Source organism: Thunnus albacares, chromosome 10 (assembly GCF_914725855.1).
Source record: "Thunnus albacares chromosome 10, fThuAlb1.1, whole genome shotgun sequence".
NCBI classification, from domain to species: domain Eukaryota; kingdom Metazoa; phylum Chordata; class Actinopteri; order Scombriformes; family Scombridae; genus Thunnus; species Thunnus albacares.
In genome coordinates this window covers 12,744,592-12,765,172 of record NC_058115.1, presented here as the reverse complement: position 1 = coordinate 12,765,172, position 20,581 = coordinate 12,744,592, and the positions used below count along the sequence as shown (strand labels likewise).

Genomic DNA, 20,581 nt, shown 5'->3' with positions numbered 1-20,581 from the left:
CCAATGAACAGGTTATGCTTGAACACCGCAGGAAAAAGTAAGACAGTATGTTGTTCCTTTTCAGCAACAGTTCACTTTATGCGTCAGAGGAAAAAGGCAAAAGTACCTTCAAACTTAAGTCCCCAGAGAAATCACAACTAAATACTATCTCCTACTGACATAAAAGAGCATAACAGGACATAAAATGGACAACCTGAACAATACTACTGTGGTGGTCCCAAATTTCTCTTCTCCTTTTAAGACAAACAGAAAATAACTTATTTGTATATGAATTAACTCATAAAATCCCTTTGTTTTTGTGAGCGTCACATAGACTACCAATACAGTAGTTTATCAGGCCCAAAGCATCTTACAAAATGACTGCTGATGCACAAACCTTCCAACAAGTGGCAGTAGAATTGAAATTATATCAGTTCACTGTTATAAATCAGTAGATTTTTCAATGGCCCAAAATTAACACACAGTTATTCTGAATTTGTTTTCTCTCTTGATTAATTTTATAAAAAATATTATTTGGGCCATGCTAAAATGACATTGAGTAAATAGAAAATTTGTTAAACTACATAACTGAAGTGATATGCTTTTTGACATGATTTTTATGTTTTGAAACCATCCAAGTAAGAACATTTCAAGTGTATTCCAAGTGCTTTACTGAAATATTTGACCATATGATGAGAATACAATTATCTAAACCATAAAAGGTTACTTAGAGGTGTCAAAAAAGCACAGAAATTAACAACATTAAGATTTAAGATTAAACAGTATGTAGCATGGACACAGCAAAAGCCTCAAAGGTATCTAAATATGTCACATTTAAGAGGCTCAGGTTGCCTCCAGTCCTGTAGAAAAAACATCTTAGAAAAACATCATAGCTTCAGCTCACCAAGGTGCGCTGAAGACTAAGAATTTTGTGTGCTGTCACGTGCCATAGCAAAGTCTTAGGTTTATTCTATTTTGTCTCCTCAATAAACATGCCACTGTATAATTCAGTCATCTTCCGTCCTTCGTTTCACGGGTAACAGTTCCCTTTTCAGCTGTCTACCATGCTCTTTTCCCCTTCTCTCATCTCTGCCTCTGTCTCTCCCTCTTCCTTTCCTTCTCCATCTGCTCCACTGCACCACACACACAATTGAAGACGAGGCAGGACTGCACACTTGCTTATGAGCGAGCTCTCCAATAGCAGAGACATAGAGAGAGAGACAGAGGAGGGGCTGTGCTAGTGGATGTCAGCAGTGATATCAAGCGTAGGGCAGAGTATGGCCAGCAAAAGGCTCAAAGGAGGAGGCAGCAAAAGGTGCAGACTTCATGGAGTGGAGACGATCCTGTAGGAGCCTCCAAGATGGTGGCAGTGGCACCACAGACCAGCCAGCACAGGACCCTTACTGAGCAGCGATGGCAAAGGTTAAACTAAGCCCATAATACGCAATATTATTATGTATACATATACAGTAAGACAGGATTAGATTTTAAATAGATAAACTAGGCATTCCCCACTCAGTGGTTTAGTAGCATTACTTGATCAATAACAACTACAACTTACTGATGGTATAGGCTACAGAATCATGTAATTATGAACATAAAACTTACCATAAAAGGCCAACAACAGCAATAAAATCACAAAATGATACACAAAAACTTGTTCTTGCCCTCATTCAGAAGAGCCGCAGTCTCTTGAAATTGTGTTGAATTTTCTCAGCAGTCTCTCTTTCCATTCTCCAGTGAACTTTTTGGTAAGGTCTGTCTCAACTGCAAGCTGAATAGGATGAGCTTTTCTTTTGTGCAGCATGCTCTTTCAGTGTTCACTGAGCACATTCTTCAATGTTGAGAATTAATTTTCACATGTTGCTGTTGATACTTCAACACTACAGCTGAGCTTCAGTGTTTCTGTCACAATAGGCATAGCTTCCAGAGACGTTGAAGTATCTTCTCAAAATGTCCTTTGTTGTCCAGTTTTTATCTGATTGAGTCATTTCATCCAGCAGAAACCACTGCACCACAACAAGCTCAGCTTCCTCAAACTCTGTCTCTGTTAAGTCCAGCAGTGGTCTCACTTTGTTTGCATCCATGAAATATTTGCTCCCTGGGTGGGTGTCACTGAATCTCACTGACATTTCTCCCACTACAGCATCCAGGGTACTGAAATACCGTCTTTTACAATTTGTCTACTCTCCCACTTCTTTCTGACCAACTGTTGTATCGACCACATAGTCTCTCAAGTGACTAATTTCTCTTTGTCGTTTCTGTGGAGGGGCTGCAGGAAGTTCTCTGGTCTCTCTCTCTTTTGTGAATTTCTCCCAGAGTGTGTCAAACTGACTGTCGCATCTCGTTCCTCCACACATGCCAGGGTACTTTGGACCAGTCTGACACCAGTGTAGAGGTCAGTGGCTTGTGCTTGGAGTAGAGTGTTGGGGGGATCCAGCAAACTCAATATTTGATGTGCCATACAGGCAATGAACTGAAAGCTGGGCTGGGTAATGGCCTTCAAAAGCCCTGTGGCCTCAGTTCGAACCTCTCTACTACTGGTTTGGGTGCCTTCGATCTCATGAAGCAGGTGGAGAATGTTGTTAAAGGAATTCATGATCACTGTCACTGTGGCCAGGTGGCCAGTCCACTGTTGGTCAAGCAACCGTTTCAACTTCTCTCCTGTGTGGAATGCAGCTACAGTAGGTTTCCTGAAGTACTTGTAGAGTGAGTTACATACACTGAAAAAGTTCTCCAATGTGTTCTCAGAATAGTGATGGCATGCACTATTACCAGGTACAGTTGGTGATTAAAACAGTGCACATAAGGCACTTCTCTTTGTAATTCTTCCTGTAAGACTTTCTGCATCCCTCCGTGTACCCTAAATATGATACTTGCCCCATCATAACACTGGCTGAGAATCCTCTGAGAACCTGAGACTTGGCATCACATTGTTTACTAGTTTCTATCGCTTAAAGTCTCTCTTTCACACTGTTACTCTTATCCACATAGTGAAGCACAGTCGAGATATTTTCATATCCAGTGGGGTCTTTGGTGCCATCCACTTTTAATGTGTACCACATGAAAAATTTCTTTCAAGCTGTGCTACATTGACAAGTGTGTAAATCTCATTTGCATCTCTATACATCACTCCTTCCACAATGCCATTGATTTCATATGCTCTTTGCTTGCCCTCCCAGTACCTTATTACGCACCAGAGCATGACGCCAATTGTTGTAACATCTGCATTGCCATTTGACCCAAAATTTCTACAAGTGTAGCAAAATATGGCGTAGTTTTTGCAGGAAGATTTTAGCCTTTAACTTTTTTAAACCATTAGCTACAAAACAAATGTCTTGCCCCACTGCATAGACAAGCTGGGCATTTATTTAGACACACGTGCACAGACTCTTCTTAACTGAGGTCATCTGCTACTTGTTGAAGTTTCGGGCCAAGGGGTGAGGGCAAGTCAGGCGGTGGGAGTGAGCTGGTGGTAGGTGCTAAATTTGAGATGGCTAGGTTAACTTTGGCTGGAGTCTTTATAACGACTTTGTTACTGGTAACGTTACTGTTATCTCCATGATCTGCCTTGGTGTCTGCAGCTGTGGACGCAGACTGATGCAGTTGCAGACCTGCGCAATGTTGATCGCAGTCTTGCTGAGTGAGAGTTCCCACTCACCACTCAAAATTAAATGACAACACATTTATTATTCAAATTTCAACTGAGGGTGAAAAATATTAAATTAAGGGTGCAGAACTTTTGCACCCTCATAGAACAGGGCCTGATCATCATCATACATGGGCTTGATAAACAGGTGTTTTAGGTAAATGTCGCAAATTATATTAAAGTATGTTGAGACTGCACATGTGGTTACCTCCAGCATGGCTGCTCATGTGAGTAGTTGTGTAATAACATAATTTGCAACCATGCTAATAAGTAGAAATGATCTATAAAGTTGATAATGTTTAGATTAGATTAGAGTAGATTAGATTGACTTTATGCTCACCTCTGTGGAAATTTTTCTTTGGTTTCTCCCAAAGTACAGTAAACGTATATACACTACACATAGCACAATACACCATTAAAAAACAAGTAACATACACAACATGCAATAGTGCAAATGGGCAGGTAGAGCAGACAATACCAATAATACCAGAGAGCAAATCTTATATAAAAACATGTGTTCCCTGATGTAGTCAGTCTATGTTCAATGCCTGCATGGCATAGGGAATAAAAGACTTCTTGTATATGTTCTGGCTGGTCGCTGGGGCCTTGCATCGACAGCCAGATGGGAGCAGCTCAAATGCTGCGTGTAGTGGGTGTGAGGTATGTGCAGTTATATGTTGTGTTGACTACATCAATCAAAGACCATTTGGCTTTGTATTAACCCTCACACCTCACCTTAGACACTGTTGATCAGCTGTTAAACGGGCATACAAGATAACTCCATCCTGGCACAATTGGCAGAGTGATGTGCCAACAAGGCCAACAGGCTCGTGAATGGGAGGATTGGATGACTGCACATAGTTAGCCTCATCTCTTCTAGCTCCTGCCAGGCTAGATAGAAAGATAGAAAGATGGGGGGGGGGGGGGGGGGGGGGGGGGCAGAGTCAGATGCTCTGTAACTAAAGCGAACCTTGCTCCCTATTCTTCAGCAATCCCTCTAATTGGCTATCCAGAGACAGTTGCCTTTGTTTCTAAAAGAGTCAAACAATAAATGCCTCCCGCTGCTCTCCTGGATGCCTTTGATGGCAAACCCAATCAAGTCTGTCCTTTAATTTGATTGTAGTGTTTTGGCATTGCTCTTACTGTTGTAAACAACATAGCAAAACAAGTGATGTGATGCACTACTAAATATTATTAAGCATAGTCCAAACTCCAGTGATTAAACACATGAAGACAGACATCAAATGACTATGGCTTTTGCTTCAACATAAGCAGTTAAGAAGGTGTTGTGACATGTTTTCATCTGCAGTGTCTCTGTAGTTTGCATATTATCTTTTAACCACCATTGGTCTGCGTATGTCTGCTAAACCAAAGCAATATTTTTCCTTGTGAGACTGCAGACCATCAGCTGTTTTTTCCATTTCAATTTGTTATACGAGTAATTTTTATGCCATTCTGACACATTTCACACAAATAATGTCTTGTCAAGTGCAATATTGTCAGCCACAATTGTTGATTTATACTCTCCGCTCACAATGTGAGATAATAAGTGTGAATGCCAGCTCCCTACTGCAACCATGTCTATATCATAGACCGCAGCTTGTTTCCTTGGCTTTGTGGTCTCATCACAGCCACTATAATGGCACATCAGCTGCACCCAGCTGAGACTTTACACACACACACACACACATGCCTCTTGTGCTTTAGTGGCCCTCTCCTTCACGCCGGCTTCATAACAACTAAATTATGCATGCATCAGGAGAATAAATCAGCTTGGACACGCAGACAAGAAAGGGCACATCAGAGGACTCATAAAATGCACAAGAAAAATAATATTAAAGAAATATGGATGAAGCTATGCATCACTGACACTTCTCTCTCTTTCTATTTTGCACACATAAACCGGTATCACTGGCAAAGTGACAACCCAATATACAGATAGTTCAACCTGCAGGAGCCACCTTTGCAATTGAGTAACCCCTCGAAGAACTACAAGTCGAGTACCTGTGCCTTGAAAAAAAGTGATACGAGTGCCATCGTCTGTCACAATAAGCACACAATAAACCTCTATGATCTCTTAGTGTCCTTTTTTAAACTGAACCTGGAATAAAGCCATTTTACCACCTACTCACCGCTAGCTTCAGCAGCCATGAAATTACTGCTGGGAGCTTCTTTTTTTTCCATTATAACAAAATGTCCTGGACTTTGCTTCAAGCAGCCATAGTATAGTCTGATTGCTTTAATGTTACACTATGTCACAGTTTGTTTGTTGAAGCATCAAATAAAACATATATGTCTTTCACAAGAGTAAACACAATAGTAAAATAATATTTGGACTTTTTTTTATGACAGGTAAGTCTCTCTTTTTGTCATTTTTTCCTCATTTACAGCTGTTTAGCTGAAGCTTTGCAGCACTTGATCAATCCCTCTGTGTGTTTGTGTGTGTGTGTGTGTGTGTATGTGTGTGTGTGTGTGTGTGTGTGTGTGTGTATGGGCTGATATGTCACAGTATGTAGTGTGTGTGAGAGGGACGCCAGGGAACAAAGACAGACAAGGAGAGATGAAGAAGCTCTGAAAAGTCTGTGGGTGGATTTTCACAGTGGAAAAGAGCTACTCTCCTCCCTCCTGCATGTATGTACTTCTAAAGATACAGACAGCATGCTGCTTCTGTTTGATTTGACATGCGCTGTCTTTTTGATTAGGACAACACTTGGCAGTGAAACTGTTTTGGTTATAGGCCTACTGTAAACACCACATCAAAGCCTTGGCTATACACTTTTGGGCTACTTTGGCATTCACTTCACGGTGAATGCTCCTTCTCTACCATCAGGATAAACGTTTAAAGCTTCCTTCTTCCGTGGGCAGGGAGAACTGGAGCTCATACTGTCGCTTGAGCTGCTTTGACATACTACACGTAATTTTTTTTTCCCTTCTTTAAGTTGAATGGACTTGTTTTTCAGTCTTTATTTTCTTCGCCTTTTAATTGTCACTTCCCTTTAAAGGCAACTCAATTGCCATGTTTTTACAGGCACTTAGAGATTCGTCAGACATTGATTGCACTTCTCCGAGTTGTTGCAACTGTATATTTCTTCTAGAGAAGTCAAGAGCACAGGTCATATAAACCACAGCCTATTTTATTCAAACTGTGGGTCTATGCCAGATGACTAATGAGAGGAAATATAAAGCCTTGTTCATCTCCCAGCCCAGGATTTTGATCTCCACTGCACAAACATTGGGGGGATCCTCAGAGCCCTCTGAGCATAACTTAGCCCAGAGGCAAACACTCACCAGGCCCTAAATATTGTAAGTATTTATTTTGGCTTCCTCAAAAGACAATGGAGACAAAGCATCTTTGGGAATATGTATGAATTGGTACATACATAGAGATGCAGTTAATGAAGAGTGTCTGTCGAAGCACCCGGGGGTGAAGGCAATTATTTTTATGACTTTTACAATTGTTCATTTTCATTAAATCTATGAATTAATTATTATGAAATTTGAATCAGGGTTTTTTTGATCCCAGCATTTGGACATGCAAATCTTATTCAAAAGATATAACACAGGTCCATCCATTTCTGACTTGATGTCCGATTATGTATGATATGCTGTTAACACAATATAACAAAAGCTTGTTTCGATCCACCATGTCTTTAATAAACTTTCGCACACATGCACAATAGATCACTTGTCATAAATAATGAAAATATATATAGGCTACCTGTATTTTATCACACAAGGAAATAATACAAAATATAAAATTAACTTTACTACAGTTCATCTACAATATACTATTCAAAATATCCATAAAAATATTAAATTAACTTCAGTGATATCAAAACATGTATAACATGATAAATAATTTACCAAATACATTCTTCAGTGGCTCTTACACCCCTCATCGTATCAGCATATGATCCACTGTAATATAAATACAAACGTCAGAAATGTAATCTTTAAAAACATGTACAGTACCTAACCTTTAATGCCTAACCCATACCCATCGGACAGTGTCTCTTAGCTGGAAAAAAAGAGATTTTAGATTTTTTTTTTCTTTTGCCCATGTTTGAAGATGTCCGTCTCTGACATTTCTGCCTCCACACCAGTACAACTGGAATTTTCTAAGTTACATTTTTGAGACAGACATCTAAAAAACCTGGACAAACATGGACAAGTAAAACCAAATATATCTCCATTGCTTGACACTACTAGAAATGACTGATATTAAAAAAACAGTACAATAATATGTTTTTTGTAATTTCAGGGAACTGCCCACATAAGGAAATATTCTATTTCAGCAACATGCAGCAGCAGGTACTATTACAAATATGCCAGTGTCAACAAATGTAAAGCTCACTTTCCATCTTTCTCTGCAAATGTTAAACTTGATATCAAGCCAATCCTACAATTATGAGTCACAGCCATTATCTTTGTGGTTTCAATTCAAGTCCCTTTGATGCCCTCTGAGACCCTGGACAGTGCTCAGCAGGGTGTTGCTGCTCGCCAGAGACCTTCATTTACCAGAGGATTGGCAAGTTTAGAGGGGAGAGCAGCCACATTTACACTTGGCTCAACGACCACAGCCTCTTTTTCATGTGTGTGCTTTAGATTCTGATCCTTCGGGAATGAGTTCAGATCGTGTTGTTTGTGCCATTCGTTTCTCACTCTTAGCTGTTAGCTGGTAGTTTGTGGTTCTGTTTTATTCATTGGGTACTGCAGTTTAGCTGATGGTGACTTATTTATTTATATTTATTTGATCATATTAGTAGATTAGATTTTGGAATGATGTGGATTAGCGTAATCCCAATGATGATACAGTGTAATGATACAGTGTAATGTGAGCAAATAGTATAGCTGTGTCTCTAAAGCGGACTGTCAGTCAAGGTGCCAAGGTGTATGCTTAGAGAAATTTGCAATACGGTTTCTCTGATTTGTCTAGTTAGCCTGGATCAGCTGCGAGATATGAAAAAGGGTTGTGAGTAAGAGAGAGAGAGAGAGATGGAGGCCTGTGACACTCTGCACCAAACCCTAATGAGAGGCAGGGAACCAAAGGAGCTGGGCAATGAGATTAGATGCAACTCAATTCAATTACTGCTGAGCCGCCACGGGTGACGCTTCAAAACTCATCCTGTTAAGATCCGGTTCACAGGCGAAGAAGAGGACTGCAGCTCTCACTCAGCCACTGCACTCTACACTGCCACAACATCTCATTCGCAACAGCTCTGATTTATAAGCGCACAGGGCGTCATTAGGCTCCGTCAGGATTTGATAGCAGACTCTGCAATGTTCTGATATAAATTTAAAGGAAAATGCAGAAATACTTGAGTTTTCACCCAATGCAGCAGTTTATACACTGCTACACAAAGTACAGAGTTGTTTCAAGTGTGTGTGTTTGAAATTAACAAGCAACTTTACACACAGTTTTAGCTTGAACATGTTCCCCCCTCGCATATTCAGAAAGTGCATTCAGATCCAAACACACACACCTTCATCTTTGTTCACCTCTGACTTGCAAGCATGCAGCCAACAGAAACAGCGTTGCGCTGTGTTTGGATATGGAGATGTCATTGTTCTAGCAGTCTCTCATCACCACATGGCATATAGTACAAGATTTTTACAAAAATGTTTCTCTCAAGTCAAACAACTACTACCACAATGAAAACTATAAACTGGGATCAGAATCAATTGATAGTATAAGAGAACAATTGTACATATAATTTACTAACTTAAAATAATAGATTAAAGGGGATGTATAATGCACATTTCCAGGTCTATATTTATATTCTGGGGCTGTACTGATATATTGTTGCATGAATTACTGTTCAAAAAGGGTTGTTCTGGCCATCAAACAACCCTCAGTGCAACATGCTTGATACCTCCACAGCAACTCCAGCCAACTCCTCAGATGACAAAACAAACCCAGCCAAAGGGAAAAAAATAGACTCTGCCACAGACAAGGACGATCTGCTCACAAATGAAATTGAGGTCAGTGTTTTATAATCCATTAACTGAAAACTTGACCTGCTCATTACACTTCAATCCAAAATAGAAGACATGCAGTCTAACTCCCTCCAAACCACCGTGGAAATCCTCACTTAACAAGTGGACATTCTGACAAACGAAAATAAGCACATTAAAGAACCCATGCTGGACACTCAGACATGGAGTATGTGCAACAACCTGATATTCTCTGGCATACCGGAAAACAACACATCTGACAACCCAGAAGTTCTGTTCAAAACCCTCATGCACTCCCAGCTCAAAATTCCCTCAGATACTGCAAACCATCGCATTCATAGAACAACTGCAAAACTGACTGAACATTATAAACACAAAGAACTCATAAAAAGCAAGGTGAAGGAACTTAAAGGAACAAAATTTAAAGGAACAACAATCATTTTCCCTGAGAAATAAATGAACAGAGAAAAATCCTGTACCCAATCATGAAAGAACACCAAATGAAAAATATAAGAGCATTTATAGTGGTGGACAGTCTCTATATAGATGGACAGCTGTACCACAAGTCTACAACTACACTATGATTATTTCAAGCAGTATAACATAAAACACTCTTCAATTGATTTTCCTTCAACAACAAAAAGTCTTACTAAATCGCTCCATTAAAACCCTCCAAAACCAATAAACAAAGAGATGTCGCCATTCTGATCCATAAAAGAATACACTTACTCACAATAACTCAATATTAGACCCAGAAGGAAAGTATGTTATAATCGGTACCTCAATCAACAACAAACATTTACTATTGCGAACCTGTGTGGCCCCAACAATGATGACCCTTCATTCTATTGCACATTTTTCTCACAAATAACCAACCACACCTCTAACTCAGTAACCATAATCGGAGGTGATTTCAACACTGTACTCAATCTGAACAATAAACAAATCATTGCAGTCAATTCAAGAATTTCTTAATTTCTCAATTCTCAATAACAATAAAAGAGCACATGGATGACTTTGGTCTTGGTGATAGCTGGAGGTTTAAAAATGTAACTGCAAGAGAATATTCCTACTTTTCTCTCCAACATCAGTCATTTTCACAAATTCACTTTTTCATATCCAGCAATTCTATCACTCCAAATATCCTAGACATCAAAATCAGCTCAATCATAATTAGCTCACCCTGAAGACTGAATCATCTGTTACATCCTGCCCTACATCACACTTTAATGCTTTACTACTTAAACATCCTCAGTTTGACAGCTTAAACAGGGAGGAGTGGGAATCCTTTATGGAAATGAACAACTCTCCAAATACCTCTCCAACACTACTATGGGAAACAGGTAAGATGGTAATTAGAGGGAAAATTATTTCATACTCTTCTCATAAGAGAAAACAAGAGCAAAAACTACAAAGTAACTTAGAAAACAACATAAAATAATAACAGATAACTATGCAACCAACCCCACAGAGCAAACTTGGAATAACAAACCATCAAATTTCAACTAAATAATATACTGACAAAAAAACTGAATTTCTTCTCCAACAGCTGAGATACAAGAATTACAAACAAAATAATAAATTAAGCATGTTTCTAGCAATCACTCTTTAAAACCAGTAAGGAATTCAGCAGGGATTTATATGCAATCTCCTCAAGCCGTAAATTATACTTTCCGATTTTTTTATAGCAATCTATATTCCCCTGAAAATGACCCCAACCCTTTTCACTGTTTTACAAAAGCTCGGTTTTGGAGAGTCATTCATTCACTGGATAAAAACACTATGTAATAAACCCACGGCCACTGTCACCACTAATGGGATCACATCACAAAGGTTCACACTGCATAGGGGCACCAGACAGAGATGCCCACTCTCTCCCCTGCTTTTTGCTATTTCGTCGAACCCCTTGCTTGTGCCATCTGAAAAAACCATAAAATGAAATGAATTCAGGTTGCAAACGTAGAACAAAAAATTAATTTATATGCTGATAATATCTTACTCTATCTTTAAGATCCGCAAAACTCACTGCAGAAAGTAATCAATCTCATTAACAACTTCTCACAAATTACAGACTACACCATAAACTAGTCCAAATCAACTATTCTTCCTATCTCAGTGAACTCATGCCACCCTGCAACCCAAGACACACATCATTCTTTCACCTTTGGTAATATAAGATATCTGCATATTAACATCTCCACCAGGCTGTCAGAGTTAACTCAGCTCTATTTCACCCCACTATTAGAAAAATCAGCAATGATCTAAAGCGGTGGTCTAACCTTCCCATCTCTCTAAAAGGATGAATAGCAACCATTAAGATGAAAGTTCTACCTCAGCAAAATTACCTCTTTTCAATGATTCCCATAATACCTACAGCCAAATGGTTCCAGTTACTGAATTCTGTCATATCACACTTCTACTGGAAAAATAAAAAAGAACAAAATCAGTACTTCCCACTTTACAGAAAAATAAACTCAGGGGGGGCCTAGATGCACCCAATTTTCTTCACTACTATCTGGAAAACCAATTACAGTATCTCATTAAATGGATCCACTCTAACCTGGCTCATATATCTTGGATTAAATTAGAAAAAGCATAATGCAACAACATAAAAATCTCTGATTTACCCTTCACTGGCTCAAACATCAAACATCACAATTACTTCAAAAACCCACTCATTTCCTCAGCCCTGACAGCCTGGTGGAAAACACTTGAAATTAGCAAAGCACAGTTGACTCCTCCTTCACTTCAACACATGGGAGCAAAAAGGAATCACACATCTCCACCATCTATTTGAAGACAACTCGTTTATCTCATTTAAAGACCTGATTCAGAGGTATGGGGTCGGAGGGGGAAACTTTCTCCAATACTTACAAATCAAGTCTGTCATTAAAAATAAAATCAACAGAAGAAATAATCCACTCCAACCTCCCTAACCATCAGAACAGATTGTGAAATATTCTACATCCACCAAAATTCTTTCAAACTTATATAAATTAATCTCCAGTATAGATAACAGCATCCACCTGCCAACTGCTAAATGGGGAAAAGATTTATCTCTCCCCTCTGACACCCTGTGGACACAGGTCGACAGAAATTCATTTGAAATGACAAAGAATAGAAATCTACAACTAATCCAGTATAAAATCCTCCATAGAACACATGTCAGTCAAAGCAAAATGCATGAAATGGGTCTGTCCAACACAAATAAATGTTCACAGTGCACTCTAGGCACCACAGATGACTACATGCACTCCTTATGGTTCTGTCCACCTATACAACACTTTTGGTTCTCCTAAGTCTTGGGTTGCAGCATTCCCCTCTCCCTCATTATGCATAGTTGGTGAGTTATCCTCAATTGAACTTCCACCAAAACACACATAACGCACACTGGTTGCCCTAGATATCACCAAGAAAGTCATCCTTACAAACTGGAAAACCACACAAACAGAAAACATCAATCACTGGTGAAATCTTTTCACAGAACATATATCAATGGAACAAATAACTGCTTCTCTAAGTCCGAATGTCACACTTTTTGAAAACTTGGACTCCATTTATCACAAATCTCAATCTTAATTTTGATTTTGCCTGTTAGCGAATGCCACTAAACCAGCCATATCTCCATACTCAGACTTACCAATACAGTACATACACACGCAGTCATATACACGTCATATACTCAACATTTCATTTTATCCCTCAACATCTCACTATTAACACTTTGCTCATTTACAAAACTAATTATCTACCTCCTCCTTCCTTTCTTAAGCCCTTTCTTTTATTTATTATATGTGTGCATCATTTGTCAATTAGCTCTATACTTACTCAAAGTATTGCTTTTTTGTTAGTTTGTTTTGTTTTTATTTATATCTGTCTTTATTATTATTACTTTAGTATAAAATGTGTTCCTATTATTACTGTTATATTATTACTACCTGTTATTATGATGATGATTTATTGTCATTATTACTTATCGTTATCATTATTATAGAAATAATTATCATAAAAGCCATTACACAGGCCATTATTGACATCAGGAGAAAAAATATTAATATTATTATTATATAGACTAGTATTATTAACATATCTACATAAGTTTATAGAATAATGATTATGATGTTGATTACTGTGGATAATTTAGGTAATAATGGACTATTAAGTATTGCATAGATCATTATTTAGATGAAAAAGGTTGATGAAACTATTCATATTATGTCACACATATTAATAGGATGATGATGGCAATAATGTTATTTATCAATACAATTATTAGAATTTGATGGTTATTATTATTACTATTATGATATTAATATTCATTTTAATATCATTCTAAGAATTAAGAAAAAATTAGTATTAGGTAACAGGAGGAACTTCAGTCTCTTAGGATGTTAAGTTCAGTTACTGATCTTACTTAACTATTTTCATATCTACCATTACCACTTCCTCACTCAACAACCCATTCTGCTCACCCACATGTTCTCTTTTTTCTATTCCCTTTTTTTTTTTTTTTTACCTTTTATTATTTATTTAAAATGTATTTTTATTAACTTGTTTGCATACACTATTATCTATCTTTTGTTATATTTTATTCTGTTATGTTTTATTCATTACTTCATCCCAACCACATCTGAATGATGGGACCACCTCGGTCTTGGCCCTGGTGACTGGTTTGGCAAAGCTTGGAGTCAGAGGACCTGATCCCTGCTAAGCCCCTCTCCAAATAGAAAGCTGCTCCTCAGACCCAGTTGAACAGACCCCTCCTGTAGGGGCAAAGACTGTTCTAAAGGGGATCTTACCTGCAACAGGCCAGCCACTTCCTACAGGCCTGGTGGCAGCCTAAAGCAGACGAAAGGAAAGAAAGCAAGGAAGAGGAGAAAGGGAAAAGAGCTAAAAATTAAGAATAAAAAAGGATAACACAAGCAAACAAACAAAAATAAAAAGAAAGTCCTCAGAGCCCAACCAGAGATGCCCTCCAAGAGAATTCTAGCTTTGTTATTTTTTCTATATTCTTTCTTCCTTTGATTAATAATGTCTCCCCCTTTTGCTCTCTCCCCTCTATATCTTTCACACAGAAAACCCACCCACCCACACAAATACAGACACACACATACAGCACCTACCTACACACATACATACTACAGTAAGAAAATCAAGCCAAACATTATGCTTTTGTTTGCTTTTTTTGTTGTTCCTATTGTTGCTGCTGTTTTTATTTTCCTTTTTATTTTGTTTTGGTTATATATATATACACATACATATAAATATCACTAAAAAAAACATTTATGAGGTTGAATCCATCGATCGGCTAAAGCTCAAAATGGACTCTGGTCCAAGGAAGGTGACTGGCAGATGTAAATCTATGCAGACTAGCATGCAATAACAACATACACATTATCTATCTAACACTATTTATTCTTTTTACTTGCTGGTAGAGATTAAAAGGGGCTGTCAGATTACATTTCGCTCAAAGGATTTTGTCCATTTTCAATTCTGAAGTCTAAATCAGGAAACAAACTTTTCTGCTGACTTTAGGAGAAACAGGAGCAAAAGTAATCCATTTCTGGACAGACTATTTACCACTACCAGATTCCATCTCTTAATTTCCATACAAATGTAAAACTAGGCAGGCATGGAATCTTCTGTGAATCTTAAATGAATCCAATTGTTCCCACACAGTTCAGGGTTTGCCGGAGGAGATGAACGTCGCACAAATCAGCAATTTCAAAATAAAAGCCCTCAGTGATTCTAATCTGATTGACAGCACATTGTTTCCCCCTCTCACTGAAGAGTTAGCATAATTTCTCATTTCCTTGCACCTCAGAAATGAAAATAGGAAATGTGCAGTTTTTATTTTAGACAGATCACTACAGATACTTACATATATGAAGCTTAAATCCCCAGAGTTTGCCCCTGAGTGAGTAATTGTATTTGAAACGTTCTTAGACATGTTATTATGTCTTTCACGCAGCACAGGAATCAGTGATTGCACTGCAGTAAACAAACAGATATTTGCAGCCCTGAAACAAATACCCAACCTATCATTTTAACCCATATGCATGGCATGTCAAACACCCAATGTGATTACTGAGTGCAAAATGGCATTTTTACCTTTACCAGCCTTATTCTCCACAGTTTTCCAAACCAACAGAGAGCATTTTGACCCAGTTAATCTGCATGACATCTCTTAATGTGAGAAGCTTTTATTGCTGGGAAGACTGCCATGCTATCCAGCTGGCTTGTGGTTGTTGAGGTTCTGAGCATATGCCTCAGGAAAATGAACAATGCATCCATGTTATTCAGACCTTCATCCTGTAACTTTTGCTTCAGGTACAGGAGATGTGAGGAGGTGCAGTACATGAGAAGCTGCTGCTGCTGCGCTCATGTAAAAATGATGATACTTCAGAAAAGCTTCAGATGTTTTCACTACACTTTTTTTTTTGTTTTTTGTTTTTTGTTTTTTAGTCAGGGGAAATTTTGGCTTTTGTCCAGATGAAAACTCCCAACTCCATTTTGACAATTTTAACTGCACATATGCTCCCTCTGTATTGTTATTATCCTCCTACATTGTGTTGACTCAGGCCTTGTGGTCTTGTGCTCTTAAACAGCTCTGCGACCCAGCAGCCACAAAGGGACTACACGTGTACTCATACATGCCCTCAACATATCATCTGAACCCACTGTTGTGCTACAAGTAACATTCATAAACTGTAGGCTTAACTCCTTGGAGATGTGACCTGATAACCATGTTGCCAGATAACCTTGAGGTCTGGCAGGCTGATGTCTCCAGGCAGTATGCCATTGCTCCTCTGGACAGATGACACACTGTGCATCGGTCTTCGCTCACTGTGCCGCTCGCCAAAAGGTCATTTGGTGGAGATGTGGCTATGCGCTGCAGTGGGGGAGACACACCAGGAGCTCTGACACACACGGCACAGCAGTCTCAGAGCATTTACGAGAACTGCTTCTCAAGAAAAAGGCTACTTGGCCATTCAGATGGAATGGGAAAGAAGGGAAATGCAGAAGCAGAGAAACGAAGGGAGTCGCAAAGTGGTTTTCTTGTTATAGCTGTTGTTGTGTCTTTGGTCTCTATGCTTGCTTTGTTGGCTGTCTGCAGCCGGTTCATAGAGATAAGGTTATACAGAGAAATGGCTCACAGTGAAAAAAATATATGACAAATGTTTACTTTGCCTACTGCTGTTCAGACAATTTGCATAATACCCAATCACATATTAATCGCCATATAAAATCTGTATATGTCTGAATGTGTGCCAGAATTTGCTGTTGCTGCAAGTTTTTTTTTTCTTTTTCATTTTCTGTATCAGTTAACCACATGATGAATGATGAAAAATGAATAGAGTTGTGGAAAAGAAGCTTATTGTACACACAGTTTGCAATTGCATTGTCCGTGGCTTAATGAAATACCAGCACTGTGCTTGATTTTCATTAATAACCTTCATGTTCATTCTTGTCCGTTACATTGGAGAAGAGTTAAGCCATTTCTATTTCGTCTTGCGGTATGTGCAATCTATCCCCCCCAGAAATAGGACTACATTACTCATTCTGTGGTATATGATTTGACCATAGTGTTTCTGAGCGCTCTGTTAAATGAAAATATTTCACGTGTGAATTAATCATTAGAAGGACTCATTCTCCATTCTTCTGGTAGCATAATGATCTCTTTCTACCACTGGCCTGGATGAATCTTTCATTGTCTTTATCTTTAAATGAGTTGGCACAATCCTCCAAGGAGACACGGGCCGGGATGTGTTTCACCGCACTGTCAGAGTTAACATGTAGCTGAGCTAAATGCCATAGTTTAATTGATGCCAAGCGCAATAACATCACCCACTGATCTTTTAATAATATGGAGATACATTTCCTGTCCTTTCACTTCATTATGATATTGGCTTCCCAACATGCAAATGTAAATTCACACACACACACACACTGGCACACAAAGTCTAGACTCTCGACAATATTTTAGTGGGCCTGCAGACTTTGGAATGCTATTTTAGATTGTAATGAGATGGCCTTTAACCTTTGAATTCAAGTAAAAACCTCTCTAGAATAAATTAGCAGCCACTCAGTTCTTGCATAACTGTTACTGTGTGTCAGTCTCTTTTGTGTCTAATCCTCTCAGTCACTCTCTCTATATCTGTCTCTCTAGGTTTCTCTATACTGCAGGCCATCATGGAGGCAGCAGTAGCTAACAACTGGCAGGTGACTGCTCGCTCTGTTAGCAGCACAACAGATGCAGCAGAGTTCAAGCGCATCATTGAGGAGATGGACAGGAGGCAGGAGAAGCGCTATGTGATTGACTGCGAGGTGGACAGGATCAACACCATATTAGAACAGGTGAGCCTCAGAGTCACTGTACATGTGGTAACACACTTGTAGATTACTTAACCAAACATTTACACTGTCTATCCAGCCCTCTGCTTTAGTCACATAATTGCCAAGCAAATTTAATTTACAAAATAACAAATATTAAAAGGCCACTCCACCAATTCTACATGCCAAAGTCAATTTACTAATCATGTTGAGCACTACTCAGCCTGTGAAAACAGTTGTAATGTCCTCTGTGTCACTGGAAGAGCTTTGACAAAAGAAAATTACTCAAGTAGCATCACTTGAGTGAGCTTGGGTTAGACTTTGAGACCACAATTTTTATAAGAAACAGGGAACGTGGAGTACAGTATGAAGACATGAGCATTATGGGACATGAAGGATCCATGTTTTTGGAGCTTTTGGAGCCATAGTGGGGACTAAAAGCTGCATCAGTTTTGACCATTTTTAAAGCTGCTCTAATCAATATTTTTATATTAACAATGGATCAAATGACTACAAGTAATGTGAAAAGGGTTGATTGTAGGAACAAGCCCACAGAAAATTATTACGCAACTCTGCAGTTCCGCTCAGCTCTACGGAGCATTTTAGCTTCCTTCAGCTCATTGTTTTGGTTTTCTGGTTTGCAACTTGACTTTTTTTGGCTCACTCTTACCACTCTCATTGTTGTTTTCAGCAGCAGCAGGCAGCTGTTTTCAGAGAAAACACTTTAAACACCCACTGTACATTACATGTCCAGCACCAAACTGCACACTGACAAAGTTAGCAAATAGCTAGTAGCCATAATGGGGTATTTATCTGCTAACATGCCAAACAGAGCTGCCAAGTTTCACACTTTGACCATGAGACTCACGCAATTGACACAGATCTCACTACCTCACGCAGACACATGCCTGTCTCTCATGCTAATTTTTTGTCTTCGCTTCCTCTGCTGTAAAATTTGTGATTTTTAAGCAAAGAAACAGCAGGTTTTTCTTTTGCTTTTTTCCCCAAGTTCAGACAGGGTGAGGCATAGAGCATAACAAGGTTAAAGCAGCACTTTTCACAGATTGTCCGTGAACGCAGCGATCATCATCTATTTAAACTGAAAGCATGCAACAACAAATCATTGCAATGTGCATTCTGGTGGAGCTGATCATCTAATCAGATATTACTTCTATTTGGATAGAGAGGGGAGTATTGGATGACGGGAGTGACTTGGTGAGGAACATAGATCTTTCTTACCCTATGTTTTGAAGAAAAATATGTGTAATATCTGGAGTGTAATATAATAATATAATGTAATAAATAGTATAGTAATAATGCTCATGATAATGGTCTCCGCGGGAACAAACCTCACTTCAAGCTGGAGCCAAAACCTCAAGCCAGATGATGTGCCAGGAGATGGTGGAGACCAAAACAGACCTAAAAGACCTGAATATAGGACGTACATTTGTCAAGTCAATTGAAATCCAAATTCAAATGAATGCTAATGCTGCTCCGTGTCTGCTAGATGTGTGCTCGCGCAACTGTTTGCTAACATGTTGGACATATCAGCTTTATAATGTAATAATGTGTCGGTGTTGTGTCTACAGCATGTTCTACTGTCACCAGGTGGCCAAAAAAACAGCTCATGCAGGATTAAATATGTCTTGTGAGTCCCTTAGCATCATTGAATTTCTGGAGTGCACCTTTAATTTTAGGAACAATTTCCTAAAATTATAATTATATCTATAATTAACTGTCTTAGGATGTTAGTATACTGTGAACTAAGATCTTCTGTACGTTTTTGCACTACTGCTTGTTTTATATGTACATTTTTACAAGTGGTTATGAGTCAGATTGTGCAGCCTCCTGAAGGCTTAACAGTATGTTCAATTGCATGGGAGGAACAGCAGTAATCCCACCTGTTTGAAGGGTTCAGTTTGAGACTGTTTGGTTGCCGAGTTTGAGGCCAACTTGTTTTAAAATCAGTGTGTCGAAGCTGCCCGAGAGCCTGAGGTTGAGAGGTCTGAGGGTGAGCAGCCATTTGGAGAGACCACTGATGATGCAGCCTTTTTAATCCTCTTCTAACAACCCCAAACCCCTCCGTTCCTCTATCACGTCCACTGCCTGAGGAGGAAATGAAAGGTCCACCAGTCCTTGTAGTAGGGGAAACACAATTACCATGAATAGATGAGTGGCTATTATGCCATGCATCTACTCTGTTCGCCTGCTCCGCACTGCTCCGCACTGCTCCGCACTGCCCTACACCCCTCTGCTTGCTGCTGCTGCTGCCTGCTTATAAGGCAATCAGCTACCGAATTGGATTCTGCTCGTTAACATTCATTTAGATATTGGCTTCTCTCTGCCTAACAATATCCCCTCAACGACTGTTAGTTTCACTTGTTTTTTATGAATCTAATTTGATCCCAGAGTCATAGTTTAAAGCAGAATTGCTTTTAGTATTAATTTGCTGTGTCTAATTTAATTCTTGTGCTGCAAATTTTCTCCCTTTACAATTCAGGGACTATACTGAAATCTATTTCCTTTTTGTGCAAAGAATATGCATCAGCTTTTAAGAAAAGCTTAGAATATTCATTACAAATCACGTGAGACATATTAATGGGTGCGTCTTTAATTATTTTCTTCCCCTTGCAAACAATAATAAGGATATAGGCAATAATCTGT

The 20,581-nt window shown here is 38.9% G+C and overlaps 1 protein-coding gene across 4 annotated transcripts in view; it reads left to right on the top strand.

The window, feature by feature from the left end:
• The window catches only part of LOC122990438 (glutamate receptor 3), a 90,368-nt gene that overhangs the window by 31,906 nt on the left and 37,881 nt on the right, over nt 1-20,581 (top strand). For all 4 annotated transcript variants that reach the window (XM_044363801.1, XM_044363800.1, XM_044363802.1 and 1 more), the window contains exon 4: nt 17,754-17,941. In XM_044363801.1, coding sequence (XP_044219736.1) covers nt 17,754-17,941 — 188 coding nt within the window. The remainder of the gene's footprint in view (nt 1-17,753; nt 17,942-20,581) is intronic.